General features: G+C 65.8%; 3 protein-coding genes across 3 annotated transcripts; all 3 read left to right on the top strand.

The window, feature by feature from the left end:
• Positions 1–485: 485 nt before the first annotated feature.
• CHLNCDRAFT_138795 (hypothetical protein) lies at positions 486–3057 on the top strand (the record flags this gene model as incomplete). The annotated part of the gene is made up of 8 exons (XM_005844406.1): positions 486–599; positions 751–822; positions 941–1037; positions 1203–1381; positions 1608–1820; positions 1991–2105; positions 2298–2503; positions 2635–3057. The coding sequence occupies 8 exons, from the start codon at positions 486–488 to the stop codon at positions 3055–3057; spliced, it is 1419 nt and encodes a 472-aa protein (XP_005844468.1).
• A 576-nt stretch (positions 3058–3633) lies between these two features.
• CHLNCDRAFT_138796 (hypothetical protein) lies at positions 3634–6651 on the top strand (the record flags this gene model as incomplete). Its single annotated transcript, XM_005844407.1, has 9 exons — positions 3634–3682; positions 3836–3906; positions 4118–4232; positions 4469–4539; positions 4753–4925; positions 5083–5184; positions 5442–5546; positions 5868–6022; positions 6167–6651. 9 exons carry the CDS (start codon positions 3634–3636, stop codon positions 6649–6651), a joined length of 1326 nt encoding a protein of 441 aa, XP_005844469.1.
• A 926-nt stretch (positions 6652–7577) lies between these two features.
• On the top strand, positions 7578–10356 carry CHLNCDRAFT_138797 (hypothetical protein; the record flags this gene model as incomplete). The annotated part of the gene is made up of 10 exons (XM_005844408.1): positions 7578–7635; positions 7752–7807; positions 7927–8056; positions 8225–8295; positions 8495–8664; positions 8951–9052; positions 9233–9343; positions 9524–9660; positions 9835–10145; positions 10324–10356. The coding sequence occupies 10 exons, from the start codon at positions 7578–7580 to the stop codon at positions 10354–10356; spliced, it is 1179 nt and encodes a 392-aa protein (XP_005844470.1).
• Between the last annotated feature and the right edge of the window lie 1268 nt (positions 10357–11624).

The following is an 11624-nucleotide window of genomic DNA, read 5'->3' on the forward strand; positions in this document are numbered from 1 at the left end:
TCCTTTGCACAAGCATTGCCCAATAGTGTTTTTTATTGAGAGAATGGCAGCACTGTTGCAACCTGCTCCCACCCCGGCAGTCATCCGCCGCTGTCGCTGTCTCAAAGCCCTGCCGCCGCCTGCTGGGCGGGGCGCCAGCTAGGCATGAAATGCTCGAGCCCTAACCTAGCGGCTGCATCCACTCAATCACGCAGTGCAATCCACGCGTATTCAGTTGTAGGTTGGCCCTTTTGGCAGCGCATGCTGCCGGCACCATGACCAGTCTCGGCGTTGGCTTCAGCTGGCGGGCCTGCAGGTGCGTGGAACGATGATAGCACTCGTGTTGAGTGGCATGCGTGCTTGCCGCGCTGCGTCGGCTGGCCACTCTTAACCAGCTGCCGCCGCCTGCCGCTCTACTCGTTGAGTGCAGGGCCACGGCAGATGCCGCCACTCCGGCTTGGCTGCGCGTAGCTGCCTCCAGGCGTCAACATGGCGAGGGAGGCTGCATGCGTGCGGTGAGCGCCGCGGCCGAGGCGGCAGCGGCGGCAGGGCAGGAGGCGGGGGCAGCTGACGACGCTGAGGCGCCCTCTGCTGCCTATGTTCACCTGCCCTTCTGCAAGGTGAGTGGAGGCTGCAGCTTTGCGGCCAGCAGCTGTGGCCGCTGCAGCAGTGCCGCCGCCAGCACATCACAGGCAGCAGGCAGGCCCGCACAGCCCTCCTGCCTCCAAGCTGCTCCGCTGACGCCGTTCCCGCTGGTGTGTGTTGCCGCAGCGCAAGTGCTCCTATTGTGACTTCCCCGTCATTGCGGTGGGCAAGGACCTGGCAGGGACGCCGCACGTGCAGGTCGGTGCCTGCTGCTGGCCAGCGGTGCTCGGCCTTGTGCTCTACGTGTGCGGCGGTAGGCGAGGGCGGCCACGACATGACTCATGTGAGCACACCAGTTCTGCTGCCCTGTGTGCAGGACAACATGCAGCGGTATGTGGAGATGGTGGTTCAGGAGATAGAGGCCAGCCAGCGCCTGAACAGCGAGCCCCTGCAGTCGGTTTTCTTTGGGGGAGGTGGGCTGCGCCTGCGCCTGCTTCCGTGGCTGCTGCCGCTGCGGCTCGGGCTCTGGGCTGTTGCCGTTCTGGGTGGCGCATCCCAGCTGCCTCATGCTGCCGCTGTCTGAAAGCTGAAGCTTGACTGCCGCTGCGGCCACCCTCATGTGCTGCCCGCCGCCGCAGGCACCCCCTCCCTCATCTCGCTGCCGCTGCTGGAGCAGCTGCTAGCGGCGCTGGACCAGCGGTTTGGGCTGGCGGCGGGAGCAGAGGTGTCGATTGAGGCTGACCCAGGCACCTTTGATGCCGCCCGCCTGCGCAGCTACATGGGGATGGGGGTCACCCGGGTCAGCGTGGGCGTGCAGGTGGGTTGGCTAGGGTGGGCTGGGTAGGCCACTTGGCGGCTGGGCACGGCACTGGCGCCGGGTTGGTGCAGAAGTTGACCTGGTGCGGAGTGGAGCGGAAGGGGGATGGCCACCAAGCTGCTTCTGGCTGTTGACCCACGCTGCCCCTGGCTGCTCACAAACCTCTCCCCGTCTGTCCCCTGCCCTCACCCTTTTCCCGCTACGCCCGCCGCCTGTTTGCCTGCAGTCGTTCCAGGACGAGCTGCTGGCGCTGTGCGGGCGGGCGCATGACGCGGCGGACGTGTACCGCGCCATAGAGGCAGTGCACGCGGCCGGCGTGCCCTCCTGGAGCCTGGACCTCATGTCGGGGCTGCCGCAGCTCACGCAGGAGCTGTGGCAGCGGTCGCTGGAGCAGGCCTTGGATGCGGCGCCGCACCACATCTCAACCTACGACCTGCAGGTGAAGGACGGCTGTGGCTGCTGGGAGGTGGTGGTGCCACGCTCGTGTCACCTGCCGTGCGCCGTGAATGCCGCCTGCTTTGCCGCAGGGCCGAACGGGCCTGTCGGGCCTGCCCCTCTTACTCGTTGCCACCCTCCCCCCCGCCCCCCCGTGCGGCTGATTCCCGGCAGGTGGAGGAGCACACGCCATTTGCCAAGCGGTACTGGCCAGGAGAGGCGCCGCTCCCCAGCGACGACGCGGCGGCGGACATGTACTGCCAAGCGAGCCACACGCTGCGGGGCGCTGGTGGGCGCACAACAGAATACATATGTTTATTGCGTTTCCCTCGTCTCCCCAGCCCGCCAGCACCGTGGCCTTCCCTGGCTCTCAGTATGGGATCCCGTGCTCCCACCACCACCAATGCCCTGGCACCGGTCCTCCAGGGCTCCATCCCCTGTTCCCACCTCTCCCTCTCCTGCCTGCATGCCACCCATACAGGGTTTGAGCATTACGAGGTCAGCAACTATGCGCTGCCGGGCCACCGCTGCCGCCACAACATGGTGTACTGGCAGGGGGGCGCTTTCTACGGGCTGGGCCTGGGGTCTGCCTCCTACCTGCAGGCACGTGGGCGCGCAGCTGGCAGCGCCACCCACCTGATTGGCCGCCACCAGCTTGCTGGGCGATGCCGGTTGCCCGGCAGCTGTGTGCTGGCTGCCACTAGCTGCAGCGCGCCGTGTCTAGTCCCGTCCCCAGCTGCGTTCGTTGTGCTGCCATCTGTGGTGCCACAAGCTCTGACACCAGTCTGTTGCCGTCCCACCCTCTTCTCTGCCAGCAGGGCCGCCGCTTCAGCCGCCCCAAGCGGCTGAACGCCTACAAGCAGTGGCTGGAGCAGTTTGCGGCAGATGCAGAGCAGCTGGGCCCGCGGGTGCCCGGCGCCTTTCTGCCGCCCGAAAGCGCCGATGAAGTGCTGTTGGATAGTGTGATGCTGCGCCTGCGGCTGGCAGACGGGCTGGACCTCTCCCAGCTGGCTGCACGGCACCCACAAGGCGAGGAGGCGGCCGCGCTGGTGGCGGCTGCGCTGCGGCCACACGTAGAGCGTGGCTGGGCGGTAGCCAGCAACGCCAGCAGCAGCGGCAGCAGCAGCGGCGGCAGCGCTGGGGGCACGGTGCGGCATGTGCGGCTGGCGGATCCCCAGGGCTTTGTGATGTCGAACGATATCATCAGCGACGTCTTTGCCGCGCTGGACATCACACAATAGGGCTGGAGCTGTAAACTGATGTGGCCTTCAGGAGTGTGATCATCCACACTTATGAAATGCTGCAGTGGCGGCGCCGCCAGCACAACCGCTCGGCGGTTGTGGGCGGCGGGGCATCCCGTTGTCTTGATGGCTGGCCAGCCCACCATTTCTCGTGCCTGCTCCTGTCACGGCAACCGGCACGCAAGATTCACGTTTTGATCAGTCAGACCTGCAGTACAGATCAGGCTGACGCATGGACTGGTCCCCCTTGCAGACCCGGCCAGCGCTCATGCCGCGCCATTCTCACCCAATCGACACCCTCTGCAGATCTTTCAAACGCTGTTAGCCTTCACTAGGGGTCCTAGCACAAGGTGGGGACATTCCCTGCCGGCATGTCATGGGGCTTCCCGCAGGGCGCTGCAATTGGCGCACCCCGCAGCGGTCGTGGCGAGGTTTATCACTAGCAAGACAATGGAGCCGGCTGCAGGGCCCCATCCAAGCCTGGAAGGCCGGCACCGACCCCCCACGCCTCCGCCTCGCGTGCTGCAGGCTGCGGCTTTGGCTCCTTCTCCCACACCCAGGCACGAGCTAGAGGCGATGAGGTCGCTGTTCGTGGCAGCGCTGCTGCTGGCTGCCGTCTGTGGAGGTGCGGGGCGCGGCAGCCCAGTCGGCCTTGCATCGCCCGCCAGAGCTGCAGCAGCTGGCGGCAGCAAGCACTGGATTGGCAGGTAGCGTGCGGCGGTCTCGGAGGGGGCATGCTTGACTTCGCAACTTGACTGCGCCGCCTGCTTCCGCGCAGCCGCTTGCGCGTCCACCAACACCCCTGGCGGCCTGAGCCGCGAGGAGACCCCGCAGTTCGTCCTGCTCTCGGTGAGGGGATGCTGTGGTCTTGAGAAGCACACCGCACACTTGATCCGGGCGTCCTACACCTGTGTGATGCGGCCGCCGCATCTCCACCGCCGCATCCCCTGCCGCCACCTCACCACTGCAAAATCCACACAAATGCAGTCGCGCGCGCGCGCGCACACACACACACACACACACACACGCAACCACAACTGATTTCCCTGCCCCGCTGCAGCACGACGATGCCATCAAGGGCCCCACCTACGGCATGATGACTGGCCTGACCGCCGGCAAGGTCGCCAACAACTGCCCCATTGCCGCCACCATGTTTCTGCTGGACAAGGGCAACAGTGAGTGCGGCAGCTGACCCAGGACACCGGGCCCGCAGCATGCTGGGCGCCCGCAGTGGGGCCCTGATGCGGCGCAGCTGAGGGAAAGATTCTCAGCAGGCTGCTAAGTCTTGCAGCACCGCTCCCTGTGCCTGACTCACCGCGTGTCTGCTCTCTTGACCCGCTGCCCGACCCTACACCTGCCTGCCTGCCTGCGTGATCCCCTGCCTGCTCCCTCCCTGCTTGCCTTCCTGCAGGCTGCAGCAAGGCCAAGGATCTCTACAACCAAGGCTATGAGCTGGCTGTGCACGCCATCACACATGACTCGGTGCGCCTTGCTTTCGTGTCTTGTGTGTGTGCCCAGCCCTGGCCCGCCCCGCTGCCCTTGCTGCCCTTACCGGCCCTGCCCAGCGCTTCACCTGGATGCTGCTGGCTGGCTGGCTGCGCCCTTGGGTCGGTCTCTTGGCGCCCGCCCCACCCCCTGCCCCTGCTGGACCTCCACCTGCCCCCTGCCCCTCCACCTCCTGACCCGTCCCTGCAGTTCCTGCCCAAAAGCAAGGATGAGATCGCGGAGCAGATCGTGGGCGGGCGCCAGCAGATGGCAGACTGCATCGGCATCTCTGCCGGCGAGATGATGGGGGCGCGTGCGCCTTTCCTGGAGATCAAGCCAGAGGTGTGGGAGGTGCTGAGCGAGAACGGCTTCCTGTACGACAGGTGCGTGCGGGGTGTGGCGTGGAGCTGGTGTGTGTGCGGTGGGGGTTGTGGCTGGGTGAGCGGCTGTGTGCGCACGTGTGTGGTGGCGGCACACCTGCATGCCCAGCCATTCTTGAACCTCCCCCCTTCCCCCCTCCCACCATCTCCCCCCCTGCAGCTCCCTCATCGAGAACACCAAGGGCAAGAGCATCTCAAACGGCATGGGCGACCGCGTGTGGCCCTGGGACCTGGGCGAGGGCTTCCCCCAGAACTGCGACCTGTGAGTGGCAGCGCAGGCAGCGGCAGTGGCAGCGGTAGCAGCGATGCGGCCCGCCTCAGCTGGCTGGCTGGTTTCGGCTTCGGGGCTGCGCAGCGCCAGGCTGCCCGCCTCGCCTCCCCCTCCGTGCCTCGCCCCGATGTCGCCACGGCGCATGCCTGGCGTGTTGCCTGATGCTGCCGCCACCGTTGCTGCTGCTGCCCACATTACAGGCCGCTGGCTCACACAAGGGGTGGCGCCTGCCATGTGCATGCCTGCAGGTACCAAAGCTCTCAGAAGTGTAGTGGGTCCTACCCGGGCCTGAAGGAGGTGCCGCTCTGGGACCTCAGCGCATACGGCGGCACGTTCACCATGGACTATGGAGAGTGAGTGGGCTCAACACGCAGCCGCCGCCGCATGCTGCCGCTGCCGCTGCTGCCGCTGCCGCTGCCGCTGCCTGAGCTGCCGCTCACAGGTCTGCCAAAACGCTGGCAACACAACAGCTGAAAGCTGTCGGCGGCAGGCTTGGGCGCGTGGCAGGCCGACATGCACGCTGAGCTGTGAGCTGCACGCTGCACCCTGCCCTCCTCGCACCGGTGCTCGCTGCCCGACATGCCGCGTCTTCCCCCGAGCCCCGCTGCCGCCTCCCCAGCTGAACCCTACCCTTCCCCTCCCGCTCCCTCCCCACCCCGCGGCCCGCCCCGCAGCGACCCGTACGGCGGCGGTGGCTCCAACGGCAACGTGCTGGGCACCCTGATGGCCAACTTTGAGGAGTCTTACAACGGCAACCGCGCCCCCTTCCCGCTCTTCATCCACTCCGAATACCTGGAGGGCAACAAGGGGGATGTGGAGGCCTTCATCGGTGCGCAGCGCCTGCCTGCCTGCCGGCATGTTTGCTGCTGCTAATGGTGGCAGCGGTGGCAGCCACAGCCCCTGCGCCCGCTGCCCTGCCCCATCACCTGTTGAGCTGTGCTCAGCCTGCCTGCCTGCCTGTGCACCCATGCAGACGAGGTGTCCCAGCGAGAGGGCGTCTACTTCATCACCATCCGCCAGCTGCTGGCCTGGATGAGCAACCCCATCCCACTGCAGCAGCTGACGCCCGAGGCGCTGGGCTGCGGCAACCCGGGCGGGGCGCCAGGCACTGGCGAGCCCGCAGAGCCCATCCTGGATGAGTTCCCAGCTGAGGTGGACACCCCCCCGGAGGACGAGGAAGAGGGCGGCGACGCCGAGGATGAGCCAGAGGAGGAGGCCTCGCAGGAGGAGGACGCCGAGATTGAGGGCGAGATTGAGGGTGAGGAGGAGGTGCTGGATGAGGAGGTGGACGAGGAGGTGGCTGAGGAGGAGATTGTAGTTGATGAGGAGCAGCCTGAGGAGGAGGAGGAGATTGAGGAGGTGCTCGAGGAGGAGCCGGTGGAAGAGGATGGCGAGGGCGACGACGAGGGCGAGGGAGAGGAGGTGGTTGTGATGACTCGCCGCATGCTGCGCGCCTGAAGCGGCGGCTGTCATTCATGTACGAACAACACGAGTGAGAAGCGAGTGACCTGCACCACCAGAACTGGCATCCGCAGCCTCAACGTATGAGCACCAGCCCAGCTCCTTTATCCAAGCTTTTTAGTTTTTGATGGTGTCATCTGTTTTCATGTCTCCAAACCTAATTTCCCATCCACACTGCCACAAGCTTTCATTGATTCAAGCTTCTTCCCCAGCCGGCGCATGTGATAGTGCAGCACCGCCTGGGGGCGCTGTTCTCATTCGTGCTCGGTTACCAGCATTGTGGTGCCGTCAGCCAAATGTCTTGCTTTTTTTGTTGCAACCGTGATCGATTGAGCCTGTGATATCGACGTGATTTTGCTCAGCCAGTGGCAGCTGGTGCGTCGGCCGGCTGCACCGGGCGGCGCAAGGCGGGAGGTGGCAAGATGCACAGGCGCTTACCAGCGGGCGGGGCTCAGCAGGCGGCAGGGCGTGTGTCAGGTATCAAATTGTGCAGTTGGTAAAGATTGATGTAGTGGCGCCATTTCCACCCTGCCTGAGTGGGTCCAGCTGGTCAGGTAGGTGGGGGCTTCCGGGCAGGTGTGTTCCGGGAGGAAAGGAAGCTCCCCCTAAACCTAGTTCAGCCGTGTTAGGGGCCGGCACCGCCGCGCGGCACGCATTTGTGGTATAATTGGCACCGCCGGGCAGTTTTGGAATCTCCACAGCTCCAGTGGGCTGGTGTGTGGGAGGGAGACGGCAGCGACCCAAAGTGTCGCGGCCCGCTGGCTCGCGTACCCTGGTACGCACTTCCTTTTGATCCAACACACACCTGGTGATCGCCAAATAGCACGGCGCAGCGGGCGCAAAACCTCGCCATGGGGGCCTCGGGCACGCGGCGGGTCCCACCGCGTGGTAGCCTCCGCGCTCCTCTACAGCGCCAATCGACCATGCATGTCGCTCTGGCATTGATCGTCCTAACAGCGGCCGCTTCTGTGGAGGCGGGGAGTGAGTCCCAGTGCCAGTGAAGCCGCGGCGCCGGTGCCGCCCGCCGCCACCCAGCTGGCACGCAGTGGGGCAGGCATCCCTCGCTGACAGCACCGCTGCCCTGCCTTCCCCTGCAGTCGACGCCTCCACCTCGGCGCCGGGCGGCCTGAGCCCCTCCCAGACCCCGCAGTTTGTGCTGTTCGCGGCAAGTGACGGCGGCGGCGCCTCCGCGTCATGCGCACCTCCTGGCAGCGCCCCGCTCCGACCCTGTGCCTCCCCTCATGCCCGCCCGCTGCTCCCTCCATGCTGCAGCACGACGATGCCATTACCGAGGGCACTTACAACGCAATGACCGACGTCACAGGCGGGCGGGGCTCGCTGGATTTGGGCCGCGGCAGCTGCCCCGCCCTGGCCACCTTCTTTACCACCACCTCGGGCACACGTGAGCGCAGGGACGGCGCCCGGCCGCCAGCCGCCTGGACCCGTGCAGCTGCCGGTGCAGACGGGGCGGGGCATGGCCCCGCTGCGGGCGGACCCAGCGCGCTTGCAGCCTGCGCTGCGGCTGTGCCCCACCGTACCAGCGGCGGCTCCTGTGCCTCGTCTCCTGCAGGCTGCGACCTGGCTGTGGACCTGTACAACCAAGGTCACGAAATCGCAGACCACACCAAGACTCACAAATCGGTGGGACTCCTTGCGGTGGCGGCGCCCTGCTCTGCTGCCGCTGGCGCCGCGCCGGGCCTTCTGCTGCGCCGTCCTGCCGCCACCCCTGCAGCTGCCCGCGCCGCTGGCCGCTCGCCCCCGCCACCCGTCGAGCCGGGTGCCTGCCCTGCTGTCCCAGCTGCTCATGCCCGCCCGTATCTACTGCCGCCCGCCTCTGCAGTTCCTGGAGCTGGATGGCTCCGACCTGCGGCGGGAGATTGTGGGGGCACGCGAGAAGCTGGCCGAGTGCGGCATCCCGGAGCAGGATGTGGTGGGCCTGCGGGCGCCGTACTTGGAGACCAAGCCCGAGGTCAGGGCCATACTGCACGAAAACGGCTTCTTGTACGACAGGTGTGTGTGTGTGTGTGTGTGTGTGTGTGTGTGTGTGTGTGTGTGTGCGCGCGCGCGCGCGTGTGTGTGACAGAGAGGCTGGCTGAGCAGCGGGCGAGTTTGACTCCAGAGGGAGAGGGCCGGGCAAGGGAGAAGGGGGATCCGCCGAGGCATGGTGGCCCGCTGACGGCAGGCCCGCAGGCTGGCTGCCGTGGGAGCACACCGGGGGGCCATGCGTGCTTCGCCTGCACACACACACACTCAACACACGTACGTGGCCCCTCCCGCACCCTCCCCGCCTGCGCAGTTCTCTGATCGAGGACGGCACCGGCCGGTCGATCACTTGGGGCATGGACGGCAGGGTGTGGCCCTGGGACATGGAGAACGGCATCCCCATTAACTGCGGCTGGTGAGCAGGGCGATCATCTGTGGCGGGTGGAACGCCGGCGCGACGCTTCCCAGCACAGCGGCGGTGGCGGCCCCGCATCAGCGAAGCCTTGCCCTTGCCCGCCTCCGCCTCCCACCCCGGCTCTCGCCCGCCTCACTGCCGCCGCCGCTGCGCTGCGCCCGCTGTGATGTCTGCCTGCAGGTACAACAGTATCCAGAAGTGCGATGAGGACGAGTACTGGCCGGGGCTGTGGCAGGTGCCGGTGTGGGACTTGAGTGCGCTGGGCGGCCCTTACACCATGGACTATGGAGAGTGAGTGGTGTTGAGCTGGCATATAGCTAGCTTGCGCCTACCTACTGCAGCACTGGGGACAGCTGCTGGTGTGCCTGCCTGGCCAGCCCCTAAGGGCAAGCCCTTAGCCAGCCCTCGAGCATGCCCTTTTGCCATCGTGCCGGGTCAGACCCCTGCCGCTGCTGCCGCTGCCGAGTGCAGCGACGGCGACCACAGCGTGTTTGATATCCTCAAGGAGAACTTCGATGCCGCCTACAACGGCAACCGCGCCCCGTTCCCCATCTTCATCCACACACCCTGGCTGAAGGACCACAAGGGCGACGTGCAGCAGTTTGCGGGTGGGCTGGGAGGGCGGCTGGGCCCGTCCCGTTGGGCGCTTGACCCTTGTGTGCCTGCGCACTGGCGGGCAACTCATGTGCCAGCTGCACTCCTGTGTTCCTGGGCTCACAGCAAGGCTACCTGCCCCGCCTCACCCTGAGCGCTGCTCCCCTCGCCCTCATCGCCCCTCGCAGACTACGCCCTCAGCCAGCCCGACGTTTACTTCATCACCATCCGCCAGCTGCTGGCCTGGATGAGCAACCCGATCCCCGCAGATCAGCTGACGCCCGCTGGGCTGGGCTGCGGCAGCCCCGGCGGGGCGGGTCCCTCCCCCACCGGGACATACATGGGCACTTACAGCAACAGCAACGGCACTGGCAGTGCGGCGCCTGCCCCCGCGCCCGCAACGGCGCCCACGCCTGAGCCCTCCGTGGCACCCACTCCGGCCCCTGGCGAGGCGGAGGAGGAGCTTGTGGAGGGCGCGCCTGAGGAGGAAGTGGAGGGGGTGATTGAGGCGCGTGCCCGTCCGCTCGAGCCCTCCAGCCCTGTTTGCCTTGCCCGCTGCACCGGCGCTGCCGCTTGGCTTCCGCACGCAGGCCGGGGGATTCGCTGCGAGTTGCGCTACTGCTGCTGCTGACAGGCGCTGCCGCCTGCGCGCACACCCGCGCTCTGCCCTCCTGCAGGATGGCACCGTGGCACGCCGCATGCTGCGCTGACTCCTCCTGTCGCGGACTTGCCATCTGGCTTCCCGCTTGGGGAGGCATCTCCTGCGCCGCATTAGAACTCAACCTGCTTCACATACCAGGCAACCCAACAAAGCTGCCCTCCCTTACACTAGCACCCTCTCTTGATCATCATTGCCTGGACCCAAGGCCTATGGCTGCACCCCAGCCCCCGTGGGGCTGTGGAGTGGCTCCTGCCGACTGAGGCACGCTTGCCGTGCATCCGCCCCTGTGCACAGTCCTGTGATGTTCACCCCCACCCTTTTCCACTCCTTTTGGCACACAATCCTCTTCCTGGCAGCGGGTTGCTGGGCCTTCCCGTAGCCCAAAAGTGCTCAGGCGCCCCCTGCACTCTCCTCCGCTCATTTGTGATTCCCCATTCCCTCATTCCTCGAGTACCCCTTCGAGCACCTGCCGAAATGCATACCCCAGGCACTGTTCAGCAAGTACCACCCCGCTGGCTGGGCAGGTTTTTGTGTGCGCTCTAGTCATCCTCTCAGCGTGCCTATTGCACGCTGCGCATCTTGCAGGAAGCTTGTATCTCTTTCTCCTTTATATGCTTACGTATTTCGCTAGCTGCACTAAGTTAGGCACCTTCAGTGGGTTAGCTGTTTGTGGGCCGCATGCAAGGCGTGACTGGGGCGCCTGCCTCCCGGTATCACCCGGGCGGTGACTTCACTCCTCTTTGGGCCCTTTGCCCGTGTTTTTGAGATAGCCGGTGTTTTTTCGTTTGATGAGGTTATCTAAGAATTTCAAAGATGTTTCACACGTAGAGATTGCGTTGCGGCCCGAGCCGGCATGCGGGTGGCGGCATGGCGGGAGTGGAGGCACCCTCTCCAGCCTCAAGTGTTAGACTGCTGGATGGGCTCATCACTTCCAACAGTCCTTCAAGGCACGGTATCTGCAATATTTCATGAGCTCAACCTGAGGGCTATTCTTGCCGGCGCCTGCCAGGTCAGCACGAGGCTTCGACAAGGAGCCATTATTGTCCAGATCTAGCGCTCCGTTCACGTACATACATCGCTTCACGCACTGTGGGCAGCAGCCGGCGACTTTCCGGCCTTCCTGCCGCGCAATCTCATCTGACATTTGTTTACCGCCTGTGGGGCAGGTGCGCGCTTCTCGCGAGCTAGGGATCCGAGTCTCAAGCGGTTTCTCGCGCCGCTCCCAGGAAACAAGACGCTCAGCTTGGCGTGCTGCCGCAGGTCGGAGGAGCACCTTGGCCTCCAGGCCTTCCCCACCGCGCGAATTCGGCATCAGCT

Source organism: Chlorella variabilis (assembly GCF_000147415.1).
Source record: "Chlorella variabilis unplaced genomic scaffold CHLNCscaffold_22, whole genome shotgun sequence".
Lineage (NCBI taxonomy): Eukaryota > Viridiplantae > Chlorophyta > Trebouxiophyceae > Chlorellales > Chlorellaceae > Chlorella > Chlorella variabilis.